Here is a 23,438-nt window from a genome sequence, read left to right on the forward strand (position 1 = left end):
AAATCGCTGTCTAAAGTGACGCCAAGGCTGGTGACTTTGGGACGCACATCATTTTGCAATGGTCCCAAGTCAGTGAGGCCCGGACAAAAAACTAAAATTTCAGGTTTTCCCTCATTCATTATTAAAAGAATCTGGGCTACCCAAGCCTTGACGTGGCATAGACAGTTGAGAAGGGATGCCAAGGGGCCGTGGCCTTTTGAAATCGGCAAATACATTTGGCAGGCGTCCGCATAAAGGTGATAAGACACTCCATGTTTCTTAAAAATCTCTCCAAGAGGGAGGAGATATAGCGCAAACAGAATGGGGCCTAAAATAGATCCCTGGGGTACACCACAGTAAAGCGGAGCAGAAGAAGAGGTGGCGTCCCCCAGCCTGACAGAGAAGGACCTTTCTGACAGGTAGGATCTGAACCACTCTAATGCAGTACCCCTAATACCCACACAGTCTCTCAGGCGCCCGAAAAGAATCGTGTGGTGGTCTGTGTCAAAGGCAGCTGTAAGATCCAAAAGCACTAAAAGCACCGGGGCGGTTTAGCTCGGTTGGTAGAGTGGCCGTGTCAGCAACTTGAGGGTTGCAGGTTCGATTCCTGCTTCTGCCAACCTAGTCACTGCCGTTGTGTCCTTGGGCAAGACACTTTACCCACCTGCTCCCAGTGCCACCCACACTGGTTTGAATGTAACTTAGATATTGGGTTTCACTATGTATAGCGCTTTGAGTCACTAGAGAAAAAGCGCTATATAAATATACTTCACTTCACTTCACTAAAATGGCAGAGCTGCCAGAATCAGACATGAAAAGCAAGTCATTAAAAAACTCTAAAAGTGCAGATTCAGCACTGTGCAAAGCTTGGTATCCAGACTGAAATGGATCTAAAGTGCTATTTTTATATGAAAAAAAAAAGGCTGCAGTTGCACCAAAACGCATTTCTCCAAATTTTTTGACATTTAGAAACGGGTCGATAATTTGATAAACTTGCAGTTTTTTTTTTATCTAAGTCTCAACAACAGCTCCTTTACAAAAAGAGGGAACACTGCCAGCAATCAAGCTGCTGTTGATGATGTGCCTAACACAAAGGCAGAACCTAGTAACTCACTTTTAGCTGATTTTGAGAAAACAAAGGAAAACCAATCTATCTTGATGCTGTCTTACAAAGATCTACAAAGTCACCAAACGTATAGATGTTTTCTTGAGCGTTCATCTTCTTGCCGATTGAGCCACGGATTGAATCTGCTCTCATGAACGTGTGCCCTTTCTCCAGATATTTTATCACAATCTCGGGCGGGCCCCCATTCTGCGTTTGCACATTGGGCAAGAGCCGTGTACAGCGTCCAGTTTTTATTTTGACCTCAACAGTTATCCGCCCAAAAGAGTATGCAAGGGAAAGAATCAAGAACCATACATTTAATGAAGGTGCTTCCAAATATCCCCTTGTGCCATAATATCACATAATCAAGTTGACCGTCGGCCCCCATTCGTGCAAATGTCCCATAAAAGACAATAAGGCGACTGACAAAGAAGCTCCGATTGGTCCCTTGAGATACTAGGTTTTTCTGTTTTACCTACATGGTTACGTGGTAGTTGCTAGGTCCTGCCATGCGCGTAACAGCTTACTTACGGAACAAATTACAATATCGCATACACTAATGTAAAGCATATCACCTAGGAACTCCGAAATTATCATCAGCTCAGTTTTGTCCAAACTTGAGTTACTGGGTTTTGCCTTTGGACGGGACACAAGTCAATGTCAAGTTAATGATATTGAAATAGTTTTTTTGCACAAAAAAATTTAATTACCGCCTTTTTCGGAGTATAAGTCGCTCCGGGGTATAAGTCGCACCTGCCGAAAATGCATAAGTCGCATTTTTGGGGGAAATTTATTTGATAAAACCCAACACCAAGAATAGACATTTGAAAGGCAATTTAAAATAAATAAAGAATAGTGAACAACAGGCTGATAAAGTGTACGTTATATGAGGCATAAATAAGCAACTGAGAAGGTGCCTGCTATGTTTACCTAACATATTATGGTAAGAGTCATTCAAATAACTATTACATATAGAACATGCTAGACCAGGGGTCACCAACGCGGTGCCCGCGGGCACCAGGTAGCCCGTAAGTACCAGATGAGTCGCCCGCTGGCCTGTTCTAAAAATAGCTCAAATAGCAGCACTTACCAGTGAGCTGCCTCTATTTTTTAAATTGTATTTATTTACTAGCAAGATGGTCTCGCTTTGCTTGACATTTTTAATTCTAAGAGAGACAAAACTCAAATAGAATTCGAAAATCCAAGAAAATATTTTAAAGACTTGGTATTCACTTGTTTACATAAATTCATTTATGTTTTTACTTTGCTTCTTATAACTTTCAGAAAGACAATTTTAGAGAAAAAATACAACCTTAAAAATGATTTTAGGATTTTTAAACACATATACCTTTTTATGTCAGAGTTGCCACTGGCAGTTGGTTTGTGTTTTAGTTTCTCCCTCTGTGTGTTCAGTATTTCCTGTCCTTAGTTCCTGTGTAGTGCTCTTATTTTGGATCAGCTTCCTGTTTGTCTCCCTGTGTCCTGTTTTCACTCAGCTGCGGCTGATTGGCATTTGGTCACACCTGATGTCAATCAGCCTGATCCTATTTCTACTTGTTTTGTTTTGTGTCAGTTGCTGGATCATTGTATTGTCTTGTCGATGTTGTAGCTGAGATAGGCGCCAGCGCCCCCCGCGACCCCAAAAGGGAATAAGCGGTAGGAAATGGATGGATGGATGTCACGTCTAGTCGCTCTTGTGATCTGTTATCGCTCCTGTCGTACCTTGTCTTTGCAGCGTAGCGGTAAGCTATATTCAGTTGATGTTTGTAGCTTACTGTTTTTTGTTCCCTGCTTCCGTTTTATTTTTCATTATACAAGTACGACTTCTGTTTGCCTGTTCGCTACCCGCTAGCTTCCACGCTAAGCTCCTGTTCGTTATTTTCTAGCTCCCAGGTTAGCTCCTTTTGTTTGATTAACCGCCTGGCGCGCCTTGTGTTTGTACCCTTTTGGTTTAGTTTTTGTCTTTGTATTTAATTAAATCATGTGTTCACATTCCATGCCTGCCTCCATCGCTGCATCTTGGGGTTCGTCACCAAACAACCTTGACATTTTACCTTTTAAATTCCTTCCTTTTCTTTCCTGACGATTTAAATTAATGTTCAAGTATTTTTTTTTTATTGTAAAAAATAATAAATACATTTTAATTTAATTCTTCATTTTAGCTTCTGTTTTTTCGACGAAGAATATTTGTAAAATATTTCTCCAAACTTATGATTAAAATTAAAAAAAAATATTTTGGCAAATCTAAAAAATCTGTAGAATTAAATTTAAATCTTATTTCAAAGTCTTTTGAATTTCTTTTAAAATTTTTGTTCTGGAAAATCTAGAAGAAATAATGATTTGTCTTTGTTAGAAATATAGCTTGGTCCAATTTGTTATATATTCTAACAAAGTGCAGATTGAATTTTAACATATTTTAAAACTTGTCATCAAGATTCTAAAATTAATATTAATCAGGAAAAATTACTAACGATGTTCCATGAATTATTTTTTTTTTATTTTTTTCAAAAAGATTCAAATTTTTTTTTTCTCTTTTTTCGGTTGAATTTTAAAGAGTCGAAATTGAAGATAAACTGTTTCAAAATGTAATTTTCATTTTTTCGTGTTTTCTCCTCTTTTAAACCGTTTTTTCATCATTTATTCTCTACAAAAAACCTTCCGTAAAAGGAAAAAAAAAGTACAACGGAATGACAGACAGAAATACCCATTTTTATATATATATATATATATATATATATTTATTCATTAAAGGTAAATTGAGCAAATTGGCTATTTCTGGCAATTTATTTAAGTGTGTATCAAACTGGTAGCCCTTCGCATTAATCAGTACCCAAGAAGTAGCTCTTGGTTTCAAAAAGGTTGGTGACCCCTGTACTATACCTTTACCAAACAATCTGTCACTCCTAATCCATAAATCCCATGAAATCTTATACGTCTAGTCTCTTACGTGAATGAGCTAAAAAATATTATTTGATATTTTACGGTAATGTGTTAATAATTTCACACATAAGTCGCTCCTGGGTATAAGTCGCACCCCCGGCCAATCTATGAAAAAAAACTGCGACTTATAGTCCGAAAAATACGGTATATATGTTTGGGGCATTTTAGCTGCTTGATATTTCTGATTCTCTAAAAAACCTTATGGAGGTTGTCACCAAAGTAAACAAGGTAGGAGTTGAACTTTCACCATTACTAACCAATCACAATAAATGTTAATTATATATATCCATTATATTATAATAATATTTACAGTTGTACATATACAGTATATATATATATATATATATATATATATGTGTGTGTGGGTGTGTGTAGTTACTTTGCATGCAGTCCGGCTACATTGTTTTTAAAGGGGAACATTATCACCAGACCTATGTAAGCGTCAATATATACCTTGATGGTGCAGAAAAAAGACCATATATTTCTTTAACCGATTTCCAAACTCTAAATGGGTGAATTTTGACGAATTAAACGCCTTTCTGTTTATCCCTCTCTGAGCGACGACGTCAGAACGTGACTTCACATCGATACTGAACGCCATTTTTCCCCACCACATCACACGCATCGAGTCAAATCAGCTCTGTTATTTTCCGTTTTTTCGACTGTTTTCCGGTACCTTGGAGACATTATACCTCGTCGGTGTGTTGTCGGAGGGTGTAACAACACGATCAGGGACGGATTCAAGTTGATTTACGTAGAATGTGCATCGATTAGCACGGCATGCTAATCGATACTAACGTGCTATTTAGGCTAGCTGTGTACATATTGCAGCATTACGCCTCATTTGTAACTATATTTACATCTAGCCTTTCCTTCCATCCACATTTAATGCCAAACAAACACTTAGCAATCGACGGATTTAAGTTGCTCCAGTGTCAAGAGATGCGAAAGTTTGTTTTTTACCGGCGATGCTACGACAGAGATGACAAGAATGTCTGGATATCCTGCGACACTCAAAGCAGACGCATTCCCAACGATAAAGTCAACAAAATCACAAAGGTGAGTACTTGTTGATGTTATTGACTTATGTGCTAATCAGACATATTTGGTCACGGCATGACTGCCAGCTAATCGATGCTAACATGCTATTTAGGCTACCTGTATGTACATATGAAACATTTAATGTGAAACAAACACTTACCAATCGACGGATTTAAGTTGATCCAGTGTCTTTACAAAAGTCCTGATCGTTTGGTCTGCACATTTTACCGGCGATCCTAACGCAGACATGCATGGCCTAGCGTCAATAGCTATTCGCTCAATAGCTTCAGTTTCTTCTTCAATTTCGTTTCCATTTCAATACATGCGTAATCTGTTGAATCGCCTAAGCCGCTGAAATCCGAGTCTGAATCCGAGCTAATGTCGCTATATCTTGCTGTGCTATTCGCCATTGTTTGTATTGGAATCGCTACGTGACGTCACAGGGAAATGGACAGTGGCTTAAGCAAATAGCGAAAATCCAGCACTTTAGAGCTTTTTTTAGGGATATTCCGGGACGGGTAAAATTTTGAAAAAAACTTCAAAAAATAAAATAAGCCACTGGGAACTGATTTTTATTGGTTTTAACCCTTCTGAAATCGTGATAATGTTCCCCTTTAAGCCCAATACGTTCCCCAGTCAAAAAGTTTGGACATCCCTGACCTGGCTGTTGAACAGGTTGGATTTCAAAATAAAGGCGTAAACAAGTATGTGTTGCCATCTAGTGGGTGTAAGGCGTCACTACAGTTTTCAATGGCTTTTTCTGTCTTATTTATTTACCCCAGTTTATCCAATGTCTCCCATTAAGTGCTTTCTGAAAACCTTCTTGTTTGATGTTATATTAACTGCACTCTATCAGTAGTTTACTACAGTAGCAATAGAAATTGCGTATCTTGAAAAGAGGCAGAAATAGACCACAGTGGATTGTTCTTCCATCAACGTTGGTAGCAATAGACCAAAAGTTGACCCCTCCAATTCTAAACAACACACCAGTTGGAAATGAGTCATCTCATTGATTCCTGACTTGATCTATTTTCAGATGGAAAGTGCAGGTGTCTTCCAAAGGCCTCTCTATCCGCAAACCAAAGGTGAGTTTGTCATGTTGATGTCAACCCTTTTTGATTCTCCACTCAACAAAAACATGCAAGTTATTTATAACTGGAAACTATAAGAGCCGGATTTACTAAGATGTGATAAAAAGAGTGACTAATCTATGAAAAACTACTAGGAGTGTAACGGTGCACAAAAAATTTCGGTTTAGAGGTCACGGTTCGGATCATTTTCGGTACGGTAAGAAAACAACAAAATATAAATTTTGGGGTTATTTATTTACCAATTTTGTAAACAATGGCATAACATACATACACACACAGTAGAGATGCGCGGATAGGCAATTATATCATCCGCAACCGCATCACCAAAGTCGTCATCCACCCGCCGTCCACCCGGACCAACATTTTGTCAGAACCGTACCCGCCCGCCAACCGCCCGCTGAAATACATCAGAGGTCGGCCGCCTTTACCACTCACAGAGCTATTTAAACCCGTTTCACAGAGTAATGAAGACAATTGGAGCTGCTAACGTTCTCGCGACTATCCAATAGCGTTCATCCTGATGTCAAGAATATTGGCGTGCTGTGAAGCCATTGCCTTTGACACCTTCAACAACATGTGCAAACCTAATGTTAGTCCAGCAACATGTTGTGTGCAGCTTCCGCAATCACACGTACAAGATTGAAAGGCATACTGGGTGACACAGAGTACACTAATGGTTGTGATGTAAACAATTTTTAACACTGTTAGTAACATGCGCCACGCTGTGAAGCCACACAATACAAGATTGCCAAATACATTTCGGGAGAACATCCTCACAGTAACACAACATAAACGCAACACAACAAATACCTAGAATCCTTTTGTATCCGTGAAAATTCCTGGATATATTTTACACCCCCGCGCCGCCAACCTCGCCCACCTTACCGACGCACTGGAGGGTTGGGGTCGGGGGGGGATGGTGGGGTTTGCTGCTAGCGGGGTGTATAAAATAGTCAGGAATTGTCACGTTTACAAAAGATTCTGGGTATTAGTTGTGTTGCGTTTATATTGTGTTACTGTGAGGATGTTCTCCCGAAATGTGTTTGTCAGTCTTGTTAAAATTGTTTATATCACAACAATTAGTGTACTCTGTGTCACCCAGTATGCCTTGCAGTCGTGTGCGTGTTGCCGCGGAAGCCACACACAACATGATGCTGGACTGACAAGCAGATCGTACATGTAGAAGGCGACGAAGCCAATGGCTTCATAGCACGCCCTAATACTTATTATCTGGGTGACTGCCGGCAGTCATTCTAGAGAATAATAGCGTCTCCTATTGTCTTCCTCACTTTATGACACGGGTCTTAAATGGCTCTTTGAATGGCAAAGTATACCGATCCCAGAACCATGTATATCAAATATTTCCGGATGGTTCAACCGCCACCCGCCCGAATCAAATTAAAATCAATTTTTTCGTCATGTCACCCGTCCGACCCGTGGTTTATCCGCGGACTCCGCGGATGAGACCGCAAACCGCGCATCTCTTAACACACAGGGTCCATTGCCAGGGTTAAAGGGGAACATTATCCCAATTTCAAAAGGGTTTAAAACTATAAAAATCAGTTCCCCGTGGCTTGTTGTATTTTTTGAAGTTTTTTTCAAAATTTTACCGGTCCCGGAATATCCCTAAAAAAAGCTTTAAAGTGCCTTTTTTCGCTCTCTGCGAAGACATTATCCATTTTCCTGTGACGTCATACAGTGCTGCCAATGTAAACAAACAATGGCGAATACCACAGCAAGATATAGCGACATTAGCTCGGATTCAGACTCGGATTTCAGCGGTTTAAGCGATTCAACAGATTACGCATCTATTGAAACGGATGGTTGGAGTATGAAAGTATTGAAGAAGAAACTGAAGCTATTGACGCTATACATAGCCATAGCATGGCCGAATAGCTGCGTTAGCATCGCTCGTAAAATGTGCGGACCAAATGATCAGGACTTTCGCATCTCGTGACACTGGAGCAACTTAAATCCGTCGATTTGTAAGTGTTTTTTTCGCATTAAATGTGGGTGGAAGGAAAGGTAATATAGTTGCAAATGCATCTGCAGGTTATCCATACATCTCTGTACCATGTCTGCTTTAGCACCGCCGGTAAATAGCATGTTAGCATCGATTAGCGTAGCATGTTAGCATCGATTAGCTGGCAGTCACGCCGCAACCAAATATGTCTGATTAGCACATAAGTCAACAACATCAACAAAACTCACCTTTGGGATTTCGTTGACTTTATCGTTGCAAATGCATCTGCAGGTTATCCATACATCTCTGTGCCATGTGTGTAATCGGCGGTAAAATGTGCAGACACTCCGGCACATTCAATGGGGGTCTGGCGGCAGATTTCTTGCCACTTTCGCATCTTCGGGCCAGTGGTGCAACTCCCTGTTAGTGTTGTTACACCCTCCGACAACACACCGACTAGGCATGATGTCTCCAAGGTTCCAAAGAATAGTCGAAAAACGGAAAATAACAGAGCTGAGACCCGATGTTTGCAATGTGTTGAAAATTAAAATGGTAGCTGTATTACCTCGTTGACGTCACATTCTGACGTTATCGGCTAAAAGAGCGATAAACAGGCGTTTAATTCACTAAAATTCACCAATTTAGAGTTCGGAAATTGGTTAAAAAAAATATATGGTCTTTTTTCTGCACCATCAAGGTATATATTGACGCTTACATAGGTCTGGTGATAATGTTCCCCTTTAAAGGCCTACTGAAATGAGATGTTCTTATTCAAACGAGGATAGCAGGTCCACTCTGTGTCATACTTGATCATTTCGCGATATTGCCATATTTTTGCTGAAAGGATTTAGTAGAGAACATCGACGATAAACTTCGCAACTTTTAGTCGCTAATAGAAAAGCCCTGCCTTTACCGGAAGTATCTGCGCATGACGTCACGAGTTGCAGGGCTCCACACATATTCACATTGTTTTTAATGGGAGCCACCAGCAGTAAGAGCAAATCGGACCGAGAAAGCGACAATTTCCCCATTAATTGGAGCAAGGATGAAAGATTTGTGAATTACGATATTGATAGTGAAGGACTAGAAGAAAAAAAAAAGCGGCGGCAGTGTGAGCGTTTCAGATGTAATTAGACACATTTACTAGGATAATTCTGGAAGATCCCTTATCTGCTTATTGTTATAATAGTGTTTTAGTGAGATTGTAAAGACATACCTCGAGGTCGGATGGCTGCGGTGAACACGCAGTCTCTCAGAGAGAAGCTGAGGAGCCAAGCTCACAGCTGTCTTTTTTGACAGCTACTGCAGCAGGAAGTCCCATAATCCACTGATGTCTCCGGTAAGACTTAATATCACAATTTTCCCATCCAAAAACCTGCTGGTTGACGTAGAGAAAACATGTTCGCTTGACCGCTCTGCTTCACAACAAACAAAGTAAAGTGAAGTGAATTGTGTGCCACTCACCAGTGTGGGTGGCACTGGGAGCAGGTGGGTAAAGTGTCTTGCCCAAGGACACAACGGCAGTGACTAGGATGGCGGAGGCGGTAATCGAACCTGAAACCCTCAAGTTGCTGGCAGGGCCACTCTACCAACTCTACCAAAGAAACACCGGCTGTGTCTCGGTGCTAAAGACAGCTGCAATCCACCGCTTTCCACCAACGGCATTGTTCTTTATGGTCTCCATTAGTTATGAGTCCGGCAACACCGATGCATGGGCGCATGCGTCGAGCTCATAGAGCGAAACCCTGTGTCAGTGCGCATACCGCTTTTAGAAAGTCACGTGACCGATCATGAGCTGTTTTGGTCTAGTGACCGATACGGGAGCTGTGTCGCACTGACACCTGCGCGTCAACCTGTGTTTATAACGAAGTGCATCTGTCAAAGAGATTCTGCTGCCAACAGAATCGCCGCACTTCTGTCGTTTGCCATTTATCGTCGTCTGAGATAATTTCTACCCTGTGGGAATATTTTGATCATATATCGGAAAAAAAGGTATTTGTGTTCATTTCCTTGTCGTTTCATCCTGTTCTCTCAAAGTTTCCAGCATTGTCCCACCCACACAAACATCCTATTGGTTACATTAAAAAGCGGTAACAGACAATGTCTTCGATAACTCAGTTGGTAGAGTGGAGGACTGTAGTTGTTCATGCAGAGTTCCTTAGGGCACTTGTTCAAATCCAGCTCGAACCCATTACCTTTTTACCATGAATTGATTCACGTGGAGCCCAATTTAAACAAGTTGAAAAACTTATTCGGGTGTTACTATTTAGTGGTCAATTGTACGAAATATGTACTGTACTGAGCAATCTACTAATAGAAGTATCAATCAATCATGTTCACATTATTTATCGACTGTATCTAAAAAAGATACAAATATTTTTTTATTTAAATGAAGATATGAAATAATCCTAAATGAAATACAATGACCAGTTTCCAGTGAGGGTTGGACACCGCCAAGGCTGTCCTTTGTCACCGATTCTGTTCATAACTTTTATAGACAGAATTTCTAGGCGCAGTCAAGGCGTTGAGGGGTTCCGATTTGGTGGCCGCGGGATTAGGTCTCTGCTTTTTGCAGATGATGTGGTCCTGATGGCTTCATCTGGCCGGGATCTTCAGCTCTCACTGGATCGGTTCGCAGCCGAGTGTGAAGCGACAGGAATGGGAATCAGCACCTCCAAGTCCGAGTCCATGGTTCTCGCCCGGAAAAGGGTGGAGTGCCATCTCCGGGGAGGAGACCCTGCCCCAAGTGGAGGAGTTCAAGTACCTAGGAGTCTTGTTCACGAGTGGGGGAAGAGTGGATTGTGAGATCGACAGGCGGATCGGTGCGGCGTCTTCAGTAATGCGGACGCTGTATCGATCCGTTGTGGTGAAGAAGGAGCTGAGCCGAAAGGCAACGCTCTCAATTTACCGGTCGATCTACGTTCCCATCCTCACCTATGGTCATGAGCTTTGGGTCATGACCGAAAGGATAAGATCACGGGTACAAGTGGCCGAAATGAGTTTCCTCCGCCGGGTGGCGGGGCTCTCCCTTAGAGATAGGGTGAGAAGTTCTGCCATCCGGGGGGAGCTCAAAGTAAAGCCACTGCTCCTCCACATCGAGAGGAGCCAGATGAGGTGGTTCGGGCATCTGGTCAGGATGCCACCCGAACGCCTCCCGAGGGAGGTGTTTAGGGCACGTCCAACCGGTAGGAGGCCACGGGGAAGACCCAGGACACGTTGGGAAGACTATGTCTCCCGGCTGGCCTGGGAACGCCTTGGGATCCCCCGGGAAGAGCTAAACGAAGTGGCTGGGGAGGGGGAAGTCTGGGCTTCCCTGCTTAGGCTGCTACCCCCGCGACCCGACCTCGGATAAGCGGAAGAAGATGGATGGATGGAAATACAATGACTTGGTTTATATTATTGTATATACTAGGTCAGGCGTCGGCAACCCGCGGCTCCGGAGCCGCTTGCGGCTCTTTGGCAACTCTGATGTGGCTGAGCTACATAATCGCTGACCCCCCAGACTGTTACAGGGGGATTCCGGTGCCTCTCCCGGACATCACCCGGGGCCAATGTTCTCCGATTTACACTCGGACTACAAAATTGAGGGCGTGCCGTGATTGGCTTTACTTTTAACGTCCTCTACAACATGTCATTGCGCCCGCCTTTGCGCAATATTATCTTCGTGCAGACCGGACGCATGCATTTCGCTGCTTCTATCGTCACATGTACGAGATTGCAAATCATTCTGGGTGATACAGGTTACACTGAAGGTTGTGATAAAAACAACTTTAACACTCTTACTAAAATGCACCACACTGTGAACCCACACCAAACAACCATTACAAACACATTTCGGGAGAACATCATCACTGTAAGACAACATAAACGCAACACCACAAATACCTTTGCATCCATATGTGTTGTGTTGCATTTATGTTGTGTTACTGTGAGGATGTTCTCCCGAAATGTGTTTGTCATTCTTGTTTGGTGTGGGTTCACAGTGTGGTGCATATTAATAAGAGTGTTAAAGTTGTTCATATCACAACCTTCAGTGTAACCTGTATCACCCAGTATGCCTTGCAGTCGTGTACATGTATCTGCGGAAACCCCATACAACATGTTGCCTTACTGGCAAGCAGTTTGTACATGTTGTTGGAGGCGTCAAAGGCAATGGTTTCATAGCACGCCCTTATTATTGTTATCTGGGTGACCACCAGCAGATATTTGCGAGAATGGTTGCGGCTCCCATTGTCTTCTTTATTTTGTGAAACGGGTCAAAATTGCTCTTTGAGTGGTAAAGGTTGCCGACCCCTGTACTAGGTCATAAAATCAGTGTCAGTTGAGTGTGTCCGTAGGTTGCCTGTAGGGATTTCTAATGTCCAGCAGATGTCAGTATTTAGTGACACAGTATCAATACAGTTTTGCAATGTGTCGAAACGATACATGAAGCCTCATCAACCCATCACTAGTCTCCATTATTAAATGCCTACTGAAACCCACTACTACCCACCACGCAGTCTGATAGTTTATATATCAATGATGAAATATTAACATTGCAACACATGCCAATACGGCCTTTTTAGTTTACTAGATTACAATTTTAAATTTCCCGGAAGTTTCGTCTTGAAAACGTCGTGTAATGATGACGTGTACGCAAGACGTCACGGGTTTTAAGGAAATATGAGCGCTGCACACACACACACAGCTAAAAGTCGTCTGCTCTAACGGCATAATTACACAGTATTTTGGACATCTGTGTTGCTGAATCTTTTGCAATTTGTTCAATTAATATTGGAGAAGTCAAAGTAGAAAGACTGAGTTGGGAAGCTTTAGCCTTTGGCCACACAAACACACGGTGATTCCTTGTTTAAAATTCCCGGAGCTGAAACTTTAGTATGGATCACAGCGGACTACATGCCGACCAGCAGGTTTCGGTGAGAAAATTGTGGTTAAAAAGTCGCAAATTACCGGATATCAGCTGAGCTTGTGCCTCCCGTACAGCTGCCGTCGACTCCCCCAAGACACTGCGCGTCAACACCCGGCCGTGGACGTACACCTCTGACTATCAGGTACTGTTAATCTCACTAAAACACTAGCAACACAATAGAAAGATAAGGGATTTCCCAGAATTATCCTAGTAAATGTCTCTAAAAACATATGAATCCGTCTCAATGCAACGCGATTGCAGTCGCGATTTTTTTTTTTCTATCAATCCATCCATCCATCATCTTCCGCTTATCCAAAGTCGGGTTGCGGGGGCAGCAGCCTAAGCAGGGAAGCCCAGACTTCCCTCTCCCCAGCCACTTCGTCTAGCTCTTCCCGGGTGGATCCCGAGGCGTTCCCAGGCCAGCCGGGAGACATAGTCTTCCCAACGTGTCCTGGGTCTTTCCCGTGGCCTCCTACTGGTCGGACGTGCCCTAAACACCACCCTAGGGAGGCGTTCAGGTGGCATGCTGACCAGATACCCGAGCCACCTCATCTGGCTTCTCTCCATGTGGAGGAGCAGCAGCTTTACTTTGGGTTCCTCCCGGATGACAGAGCTTCTCACCCTATCTCTAAGGGAGAGCCCCGCCACCCGGCGGAGGAAACTCATTTGGGCCGCTTGTACCTGTGATCTTATCCTTTCGGTCATAACCCAAAGCTCATGACCTTAGGTGAGGATGGGAACGTAGATCGACCGGTAAATTGAGAGCTACGCCTTCCGGCTCAGCTCCTTCTTTACCACAACGGATCGATACAACGTCCGCAATACTGAAGACGCCACACTGATCCACCTGTCGATCTCATGATCCACTCTTCCCTCACTCGTGAACAAGACTCCTAGGTACTTGATCTGCTCCGCTTGGGGCAGGGTCTCCTCCCCAACCTGGAGATGGCATTCCACCCTTTTCCGGGCGAGAACCATGGACTCAGACTTGGAGGTGCTGATTCTCATTCAAGTCACTTCACACTCGGCTGTGAACCGATCCAGTGAGAGCTGAAGATCCCGGCCAGATGAAGACATCAGGACCACATCATCTGTAAAAAGCAGAGACCTAATCCCCGCGGCCACCAAACCGGAACCCCTCAACGCCTTGACTACGCCTAGAAATTCTGTTTTTTTTTTTTTTTTATTTCTAGTCCGTCGCTATCAATATCCTCAAACACAAATCTTTCATCCTCGCTCAAATTAATGGGAAAATTATGGTTTTCTCGGTCGGAATAGCTGTTTCTGTTGGAGGCTCCCATTAAAATCAATGTGAATATGTGAGGAGCCATCAACATGTGACGTCATCGTCTGCGACTTCCAATAGAGGCAGGGCTTTTGTCCAGTTGCGAACTTTATCGTCAATGTTCTCTACTAAATCCTTCCAGCAAAAATATGGCAATATCGCGAAATGATCAAGTATGACACATAGAATGGACCTGCTATCCCCGTTTAAATAAGAACATCTCATTTCAGTAGGCCTTTAAATGAACAAATTGTAAAAGATTAAACAACACAGATGTCCAAAATATTGTGTAATTACGCCATGAACAAAGACAACTTTTAGCCGTGTTTGGTGCTGCGCTAATATGTCCCCTCCAACACGTGACGTCACGCGTACACGTCATCATTCCGTGACGTTTTCAACAAGAAACTTGCGGGAAATATAAAATTGCAATTTATTAACATTGCATGTGTTGCAATGTTAATATTTCATCATTGATATATAAACTATCAGACTGCGTGGTCAGTAGTAGTGGGTTTCAGTAGGCCTTTAATGTGGTCAAAATATATAAAATAAAAACTAAATAAGCTCGGGCTCAGAATGTTTTTTTAATAAAACCTTTCTACATATAAAGTGCTTTTTTTGATTGATTAATTGAGACTTTTATGAGTAGATTGCACAGTTCAGTACATATTCCGTACAATTGACCACTAAATAGTAACACCCCAATAGTTTTTCAACTTGTTTAAGTCGGGGTCCACGATAATCAACATTAAACTGCCTCAAGTTGTAAATAAAATATCAAAACTTTTCTTCTACGTATAAAAAGTGCAACGTTAAACAGTTTCAAGTCAACTCAGCCTCAGATTAACTTTTCTTTTCCCCCCCAGACTGGCTAACTTGGCATGTTCCACCATAGAAGTGAGTCAAAACTAGTTTTTAATGCAATATGGACTTAAATCTGTTGCTTTAAAAACATTTGGCATTGCTTTAGCCCTGCCTGACTCACCAATGAGAGAGGCCGATTAAATGCGGTGGTGACTCTTCAAATGCGTTAGCATGTGTTATGAGAGTAGTGTGTGTGGCCCTTTAATATGTGACAGCATGTGACGTCAGTGAGTGTGTGGGCAAGCGAGGTGAGGGAGCGGTAGTGAGTGCGGGGACTGGCTAGTGTTTTGTTGGATTGGCTGTGTGCAAGACCTCAATAAAGCCACGATTTACAACTAATCACCCTGGAGTCCGGAGCTTTGGAGACCCACTGCCGGGTAGAGTGAAGGGTGTTGCCCCCGAGAATACATCAGCCCTGGAGGAGTGTGTCCCCTGCTTGTGTTGTCAGAAGCAGCTGCTGAACAATGTCGGCAAACCTCCGTCCTCCATTGTTGTATCGCGCAGCCAAAGTGTTCCCAAACTTGAGATCTTAAAGGGGAACATTATCGCCAGACCTATGCAGGCTTCAATATATACCTTGATGTTGCAGAAAAAAGACCACATATTTTTTTAACTGATTTCCGAACTCTAAATGGGTGAATTTTGGCAAATTTAACGCCTTTCTGTTTATCGGTCTTTTAGCGATGACGTCAGAATGTGACGTCACTGAGGTAATACACTCGCCATTTTCATTTTCACATTACAAACACCGGGTCTCAGCTCTGTTATTTTCCGTTTTTTCGACTTTTTTTTGAAACCTTGGAGACATCATGCCTCATCGGTGTGTTGTCGGAGGGTGTAACAACACAAACAGGGAGGGATTCAAGTTGCACCACTGGCAAGAAATCTGCCGCCAGACCCCCATTGAATGTGCCAGAGTGTCTTCACATTTGACCGGCGATGCTAAGACAGACATGGCACAGAGATGTATCGTTAACCTGCAGATGCATTTGCAACGATTAAGTCAACGAAATCACAAAGGTTAGTTTTGTTGATTTTGTTGACTTATGTGCTAATCAGACATATTTGGTTGCAGCATGACTGCCAGCTAATCGATGCAAACATGCTACGCTAATTGATGCTAACATGCTATTTACGCTAGCTGTATGTACACTTGAAACTAGATACCCACATTTAATGCGAAACAAACACTTACCAATCGACGGAGTTAAGTTGCTCCAGTGTCACAAGATGCGAAAGTCCTGATCGTTTGGTCCGCACATTTTACCGGCGATGCTAATAAGGCAGCCATACTATGGGCCACTTCATTAGGTACACCCATGCTATGGCCGAATAGCGTCAATAGCTATTCGCTCAATAGCTTCAATTTCTTTTTCAATTTCGTTTTCGCTATCTGCCTCCATACTCCGACCATCTGTTTCAATACATGCGTAATCTGTTGAATCGCTTAAACCGCTGAAATCCGAGTCTGAATCCGAGCTAATGTCGCTATATCTTGCTGTGGTAACCGCCATGTTGTTAGTATTGGCAGCCCTGTATGACGTCACAGGAAAATGGACAGTCGCATCACAAATAGCGAAAATCAAGAAGTTTAAAGCTTTTTTTAGGGATATTCCAGGAGGTGTAAAATTTTGAAAAAAACTTTGAAAAATAAAACAAGCCACTGGGAACTAATTTTTATTGTTTTTAACCCTTTTGAAATTGTGATAATGTTCCCCTTTAACGAGGCAGGATCGTCTTCCAGCTCTGGCTTTTACATGTTGTCCTACCCCGGTCGATGCTGGCATCTGTACTCGTTCGGTACACCTCCGAATTGAACCGAAACCCCCGTACCGAAACGGTTTAATACAAATACACGTACCGTTACACCCCTACTGTGTACTATTAATGAGCTTGTTGCATGTTATTTGCTAAAACTGCATGTGCAATTGAAAAGTGGTGCAGGCCGCCTTATTTAAATGAGAATTGTGCGTGTACTATACCTGGCATCACCATCGAGACACTCATTGACTGCACATTCATGTTATCGTGCTCCTTACCTGCTGCGTTTTGCTGTGTTTTCAAACATGCAAGAGACATGTACCACTTTTTATGGGCCTTTTAGACAGAGTACATCTACAATGAAACCCATTAGTATTTGTTATTGTAGTCATAGGAGAGGCTGCATTTACTCACTCAAGATGCCAAAAATGCAAGATTTTCTGCTTTCACATAAGTAGTATTTAATGATATCTATTCTCTGTCAAACGAATGTCATAAAAAAAAATACTAAAGGACACCAATACAACAAAGTGCTCGCAGAACGGTTTAATCCTATCCCTTGATAAATCACATTGCACCTGCTAAATAATTATTAAAGATGTCCAACAATGGCCTTTTTACCGATATTTCGATATTTTCCAAATCCTAATTACCAATACCGCTGTAACACCGCATTCACCACTAATACTCATACTCGTCAACCCTCGCGATTTCCACCCGACAATAATATTGGGGGCGGGCCGTAAAAGCACCGCCTTTGGCGTTCTCTACATGTCGCCACGTCCGCTTTTCCTCCATACAAACAGCTTGCCGGCCCAATCACATGATATATGCGGCTCATACACACACACAAGTGTATGCAAGGCATACTTGGTCAACAGCCATACAGGTCACACTGAGGGTGGCCGTATAAACAACTTTAACACTGTTACAAATATACGCCACACTGTGAACCCACAGCAAACAAGAATGACAAATACATTTCGGGAGAACATCCGCACCGTAAGACATGGGTGTCAAACTCTGGCCCGCCGTGTAATTTAATTTGGCCCTTGAGGCAATATCAATTTAGCATTAGAGCTAACACCGCATTCACCGCTAATACTCATACTTGCCCACCCTCTTAATTTTCCCGGTAGACTCCCGAAGTTCAGTGCCCCTCCCGAAAATCTCCCAGTGCAACCATTCTCCCAAATTTCTACCGATTTCCACCTGGACAACTATATTGGGGGCGTGCATTTAAGGCACTGCCTTTATTGTTCTCTACAACCTGTCATCACGTCCGCTTTTCCTCCATAACTAACAGTGTGTCACATATTTGTGGCTTTTACACACACACGCACAAGTAAATGCAAGGCATGCTTGATCAACAGCCATACAGGTCACACTGAGGGTGGCCGTATAAACAACTTTAATACTGTTACAAATATGAGCCACACTGTGAACCCACACCAAACAAGAATGACAAACACATTTTGGGTGAACATCCGCACCGTAACACAACATAAACACAACCGAACAAATACCCAGAAACCCTTGCAGCAATAACTCTTCCGGGAAACTTCCAGCAAACCAATAATTAACGTTTTATTCATGCATTTTCTCTTGCTACTTCAAGGCTTGAATGTTTGGTTCATTCATTATTGTTATTTTATTTTCAAATGTATTATTAGCCTGTGGAAAAAATGTGATATTTACCTCAGAAGATTGCAAATAGAAAAAAAGGCATAAATATTTGATATGCCATTGATGTTTGTTTAACTATTATTATTAATATTTGAAACTGGATTTTGCATGTCACTAAAGTTTTATAAGCCTAGCTTGTTCAATATTGAATGCAAAACTTGTTTGGGTTCCTATTAAAAGGTTAATTTGTTCAAACTTGGCCCGCGGCTTTGTTCCGTTTAAAATTTTGGCCCACTCTGTATTTGTGTTTGACACCCCGGCATTAAACGATGTAACAAGGTTTTCCAAAATAAATCAACTCAAGTTATGGAAAAAAATGTCAACATGGCACTGCCATATTCATTATTGAAGTCATAAAGTGTTTTTTTTTTTAACATGCCTCAAAACAGCAGTTTGGAATTTGGGACATGCTCTCCCTGAGATAATCCTGATACTCACTACAACTATGGGAAATACTATACTTTGACTTTCACAAAGTGCATTATTATTATTATTTTTTTAAACATGGCTCAAAACAACAGCTACAAAAACAATGAAGGCACACAGCTTCAGTCCAGAGTATACTAGAGTCATAAAGTAAACAATAACATAGTCCTCCTTTAGTAGATTGCCTGGTATGCTGTATAACAGGAAATTATAAACTGGACTCAATCTGCCCTGCTCTAATGTATAGTGGGGCAAAAAAGCATTTAGTCAGCCACCGATTGTGCAAGTTCTCCCACTTAAAATGATGACAGAGGTCTGTCATTTTCATCATAGGTACACTTCAACTGTGAGAGACAGAATGTGGAAAAAAAATCCACAAATTCACATTGTAGGAATTTTAAAGATTTTATTTGTAAATTATGGTGGAAAATAAGTATTTGGTCAACCATTCAAAGGTCTCACTGATGGAAGGAGGTTTTGGCTCAAAATCTCACGATACATGGCCCCATTCATTCTTTCCTTAACACGGATCAATCGTCCTGTCCCCTTAGCAGAAAAACAGCCCCAAAGCATGATGTTTCCACCCCCATGCTTCACAGTAGGTGTGGTGTTCTTGGGATGCAACTCAGTATTCTTCTTCCTCCAAACACGACGAGTTGAGTTTATACCAAAAAGTTCTATTATGGTTTCATCTGACCACATGACATTCTCCCAATCCTCTGCTGTAATCTTCAGACGGGCCTGGACATGCACTGGCTTAAGCAGGGGGACACGTCTGGCACTGCAAGATTTGATTCCCTGTCGGCGTAGTGTGTTACTGATGGTAACTTTGGTCCCAGCTCTCTGCAGGTCACTCACCAGGTCCTCCCGTGTGGGTCTAGGATTTTTGCTCACCGTTCTCATGATCATTTTGACCCCACGGGATGAGATTTTGCGTGGAGCCCCAGATCGAGGGAGATTATTAGTGGTCTTGTATGTCTTCTATTTTCTGATAATTGCTCCCACAGTTGATTTTTTCTTGCCTATTGTAGATTCACTCTTCCCAGTCTGGTGCAGGTCTACAATTATTTTCCTGGTGTCTTTCGACAGCTCTTAGGTCTTGGCCATAGTGGAGTTTGGAGTCTGACTGTTTGAGGCAGTGGACAGGTGTCTTTTATACAGATATCGAGTTCAAACAAGTGCCATTAATACAGGTAACGACTGGACGACAGAAGAGCTTCTTAAAGAAGATGTTACAGGTCTGTGAGAGCCAGAGATCTTCCTTGTTTGAAGTGACCAAATACTTATTTTCCACCATAATTTACAAATAAATTATTTAAAATTCCTACAATGTGAATTCCTGGATTTTATTTTTCACATTCCGTCTCTCACAGCTGAAGTGTACTTATGATGAAAATGACAGCCCTCCGTCATCATTTTAAGTGGGAGAACTTTCACAATCTGTGGCTGACTAAATACTTCATTGCCCCACTGTATTTGTATGAGTAACAGAAATGTGCTGCAAGCTGGTGGTGAGTGCTTGAAGTGGCCTAGCAGTCAGCCAGAGCTTCTGAAATGCTGCGTTTAGACAGGGCACCTTCCGTTCACTGCAAGCTGCTTCCGGTGTTTGCTTTTCATCCATCTTCTGCTTGTACTCATCTTGTGTCTCCTTATGATTCTTGAAGAGGTGGGAGATCAAATTGCTCGTATTAAAGGAAGACGTCTTGGTCTAAAAAGGGGGTCTATTTAAAGGCTAGAGTATACAAATGAGTTTTAATATGGGACCTAAATGCTTCTACTAATAATAGAAGCATTTGGCTGCCATTTTGCGGCTTCAAAGTCGTATTCAAAGATTTTGACAGATATTTGAGCGCCGTGTGTTATGTTCTTTATTTTCAATGGAAAATTTAAAGTTTTTGGTGTTCATTGGCGTCATATTGCAGTCTACACGTATCTCTTGTGTGACTGCCATCTAGCGGTCACACTTATCACTACACCATGTACCAAATACAATTGTTTCAAGGTAGGTAAGCACAACCAGAATTATTCCGTACATTTGGCCCACCGTACGTACTGTCGATTTTTGAGAAAATGTTAAGATTTTAAGTGCACCTTTTAGTCCGAAAAGTACGGTAGTTGATTTTTTTGACAATTGGCCCAGCACGACTTGAAGTGCCTTACCTTACCTCGGATTTGCACAATTCCTTCACAACCGGAACATGACAAATTCGTCAATTACGTTTGGAATTACAACTAAACTTTTTTTCTCGCTTTATTGTTTTTTTTTATGTCACAAACAAAACTGAACCACCCGTGAGTACTTTTGAGTGGGGGAGCGGCCCACAGCAGCCACCCGGTGCTCGTTAAGAGGATTTTCGGCGAGTTACCTTTCACCCGCCCCAAATAAACGAAAGGGCCAAATGTGGTGTGTGTTGATTAAATAGAGTGCCTGATCTCTTCAGGTTTTGGCCATGAACAACTACTTCTCTGTGGGTCCTGACGCTCTGATGGCGCTGAATTTCCACACACATCGTGAGAAAACACCCTCCTTCTTCTCCAGTCGTATAATCAACAAGGTCAGGGCAGCTTTTATTGATCAAGACCTCAATTGAATATGTCTGTAAAACATGTTTTCTTGGACACTTTGTTTATATTCCCCTTCCTTCAGGTGGTGTATTTCCTGTATGGCACCAAGGATTGTTTGGTGCAGGAATGCAAAGACCTGGATAAGAGGATTCAGGTACAAAGCAGCAAATATGATCACTGTGGTTTTACTTGACATTTTTTTATGACTGATATGTGATTGATAACTAATGTCTACATCGTTATGTACCCCACGCCTGCAAAATCCACTCAGCCAACACAAAAACAATATGAATTAAAGCTGCAAGCAGCGTTGGTCAGGTCCGCCTTTGGCTGCTGCCCCCGCGACTCAAGCCCTGGACTTAGTCAGACCTACATAAAGGTTTTTGTTTCATGTCTCTACGACAATCCTAACAGAAGTTACAAGCAGTTTTTTCTGTGTTTTTTTCTAGCAGGCGCTAGAGCGCAATTTAGATTTTTAAGGTTTGGTTTTTTAATTAGATGGCAATTTTCGCCAGTCCTGATGTGTGTGTGTAAAATTTGGTGAGATTTGAAGCATGTTAAGGGGGTCAAATTACAGATCGGCGTTTCTGGATGTTTCTGGATTTCGCTTTGCAGAGTAGAGCTATAACTTGCACTTTGAAGCATTTTAAGGGGGTCAAATTACAGCTCAAAGAGGCAAAAATTAGATTTTTTAGGAAACTTTGCGCAGGGGTTCTTTGAAGGTGCGTAAAATCAAAACCGGAGCAGTAATCAAAACTGTGAACAACTTTTAATCAGAAGGGTTCAATCTCTCTCCTGTGCAAGTTTGAAGCGGTCACGACAAACGGGCTCAGAGGAAATAATGTTTGAAAAAAGGTGACAGGTTTTTACAAAACTTTTATTTTGAAGGGGGAAATTTTAACTTCCTATTGATTTTTGATGAAGGATGTCAATTATTAAAATGTAGGTCTAAGTGAGACCTACATAAACGTTTTTGTTTCATGTCTTTACGGCATTCCTACCGGAAGTTACAAGCAGTTTTGTCTGTTTTTTCTTCCTAGGAGCAGTTTTTTCTGTGTTTTATTGAAAAATTGCGCTAAAGCGCAATTTAGAGTTTTGTGGTTTGGTTTTTTCATTAGATCACAATTTCCGCCAGTCCTGATGTGTGTGCCAAGTTTGGTGAGTTTTGAAGCATTTTAAGGGGGTCAAATTTCAGCTCAAAGAGGCAAAAATGGAATTTTTTGCGAAAATTTTGTTTTGAAGGGGTTTTTGCCAACTTCCTGTTGATTTTTGCTACAGAAGTTTCCAATTGGAAATGTAGGTCTAAGTCAGACCTACATAGAGGTTTTTGTTTCATGTCTCTACGACATTCCTAACGGAAGTTACAAGCAATCTGTTTTTTGTTTCTTCCTAGGGGGCGCTAGCGCGCAATTTTGATTTTTGGGGTTTGGTCGCCTAATAAGTTGGGAAGGTTTGCCAGACCGACGTGTGTGTCAAATTTGGTAAGTTTTGAAGCATGTTAAGGGGGTCAAATTAGGGTGCGAAGGAGCGGAATAATAATAAAGAATAATAATAATAATAAAACCTTACAGTTTCAATAGGGTCCTTGGCGGACCCTAATTAAAGCTGCAAGCAGCGATGGACAGGACCGACTTTTGCTGGTGTTTCCTGCCTTTACCCATTCAACATATCTTTACCTGCACTTTACCTAACTTCCCTGCATCCTGGGGTCACACTGGTGCTTCTTTCTTTCACACATACATGCTGGTGCTTCCTGCCATCACCCAGACAACATATCTTTACTTGCACATTACCTACCTTCTCTGTATCCTGGAGTCAAA

The 23,438-nt window shown here is 42.0% G+C and overlaps 1 protein-coding gene across 2 annotated transcripts in view; it reads left to right on the plus strand.

The window, feature by feature from the left end:
• Positions 1-23,438, plus strand: part of dgke (diacylglycerol kinase, epsilon) — an 89,527-nt gene that overhangs the window by 34,743 nt on the left and 31,346 nt on the right. For both annotated transcript variants that reach the window (XM_061880656.1, XM_061880657.1), the window contains exons 6-8: positions 6,102-6,150; positions 21,495-21,608; positions 21,701-21,772. In XM_061880656.1, the coding sequence (XP_061736640.1) occupies positions 6,102-6,150; positions 21,495-21,608; positions 21,701-21,772 (235 nt within the window). The remainder of the gene's footprint in view (positions 1-6,101; positions 6,151-21,494; positions 21,609-21,700; positions 21,773-23,438) is intronic.

The sequence above is a fragment of the Nerophis ophidion genome, linkage group LG20 (genome assembly GCF_033978795.1).
Source record: "Nerophis ophidion isolate RoL-2023_Sa linkage group LG20, RoL_Noph_v1.0, whole genome shotgun sequence".
In the NCBI taxonomy this organism is placed as follows: domain Eukaryota; kingdom Metazoa; phylum Chordata; class Actinopteri; order Syngnathiformes; family Syngnathidae; genus Nerophis; species Nerophis ophidion.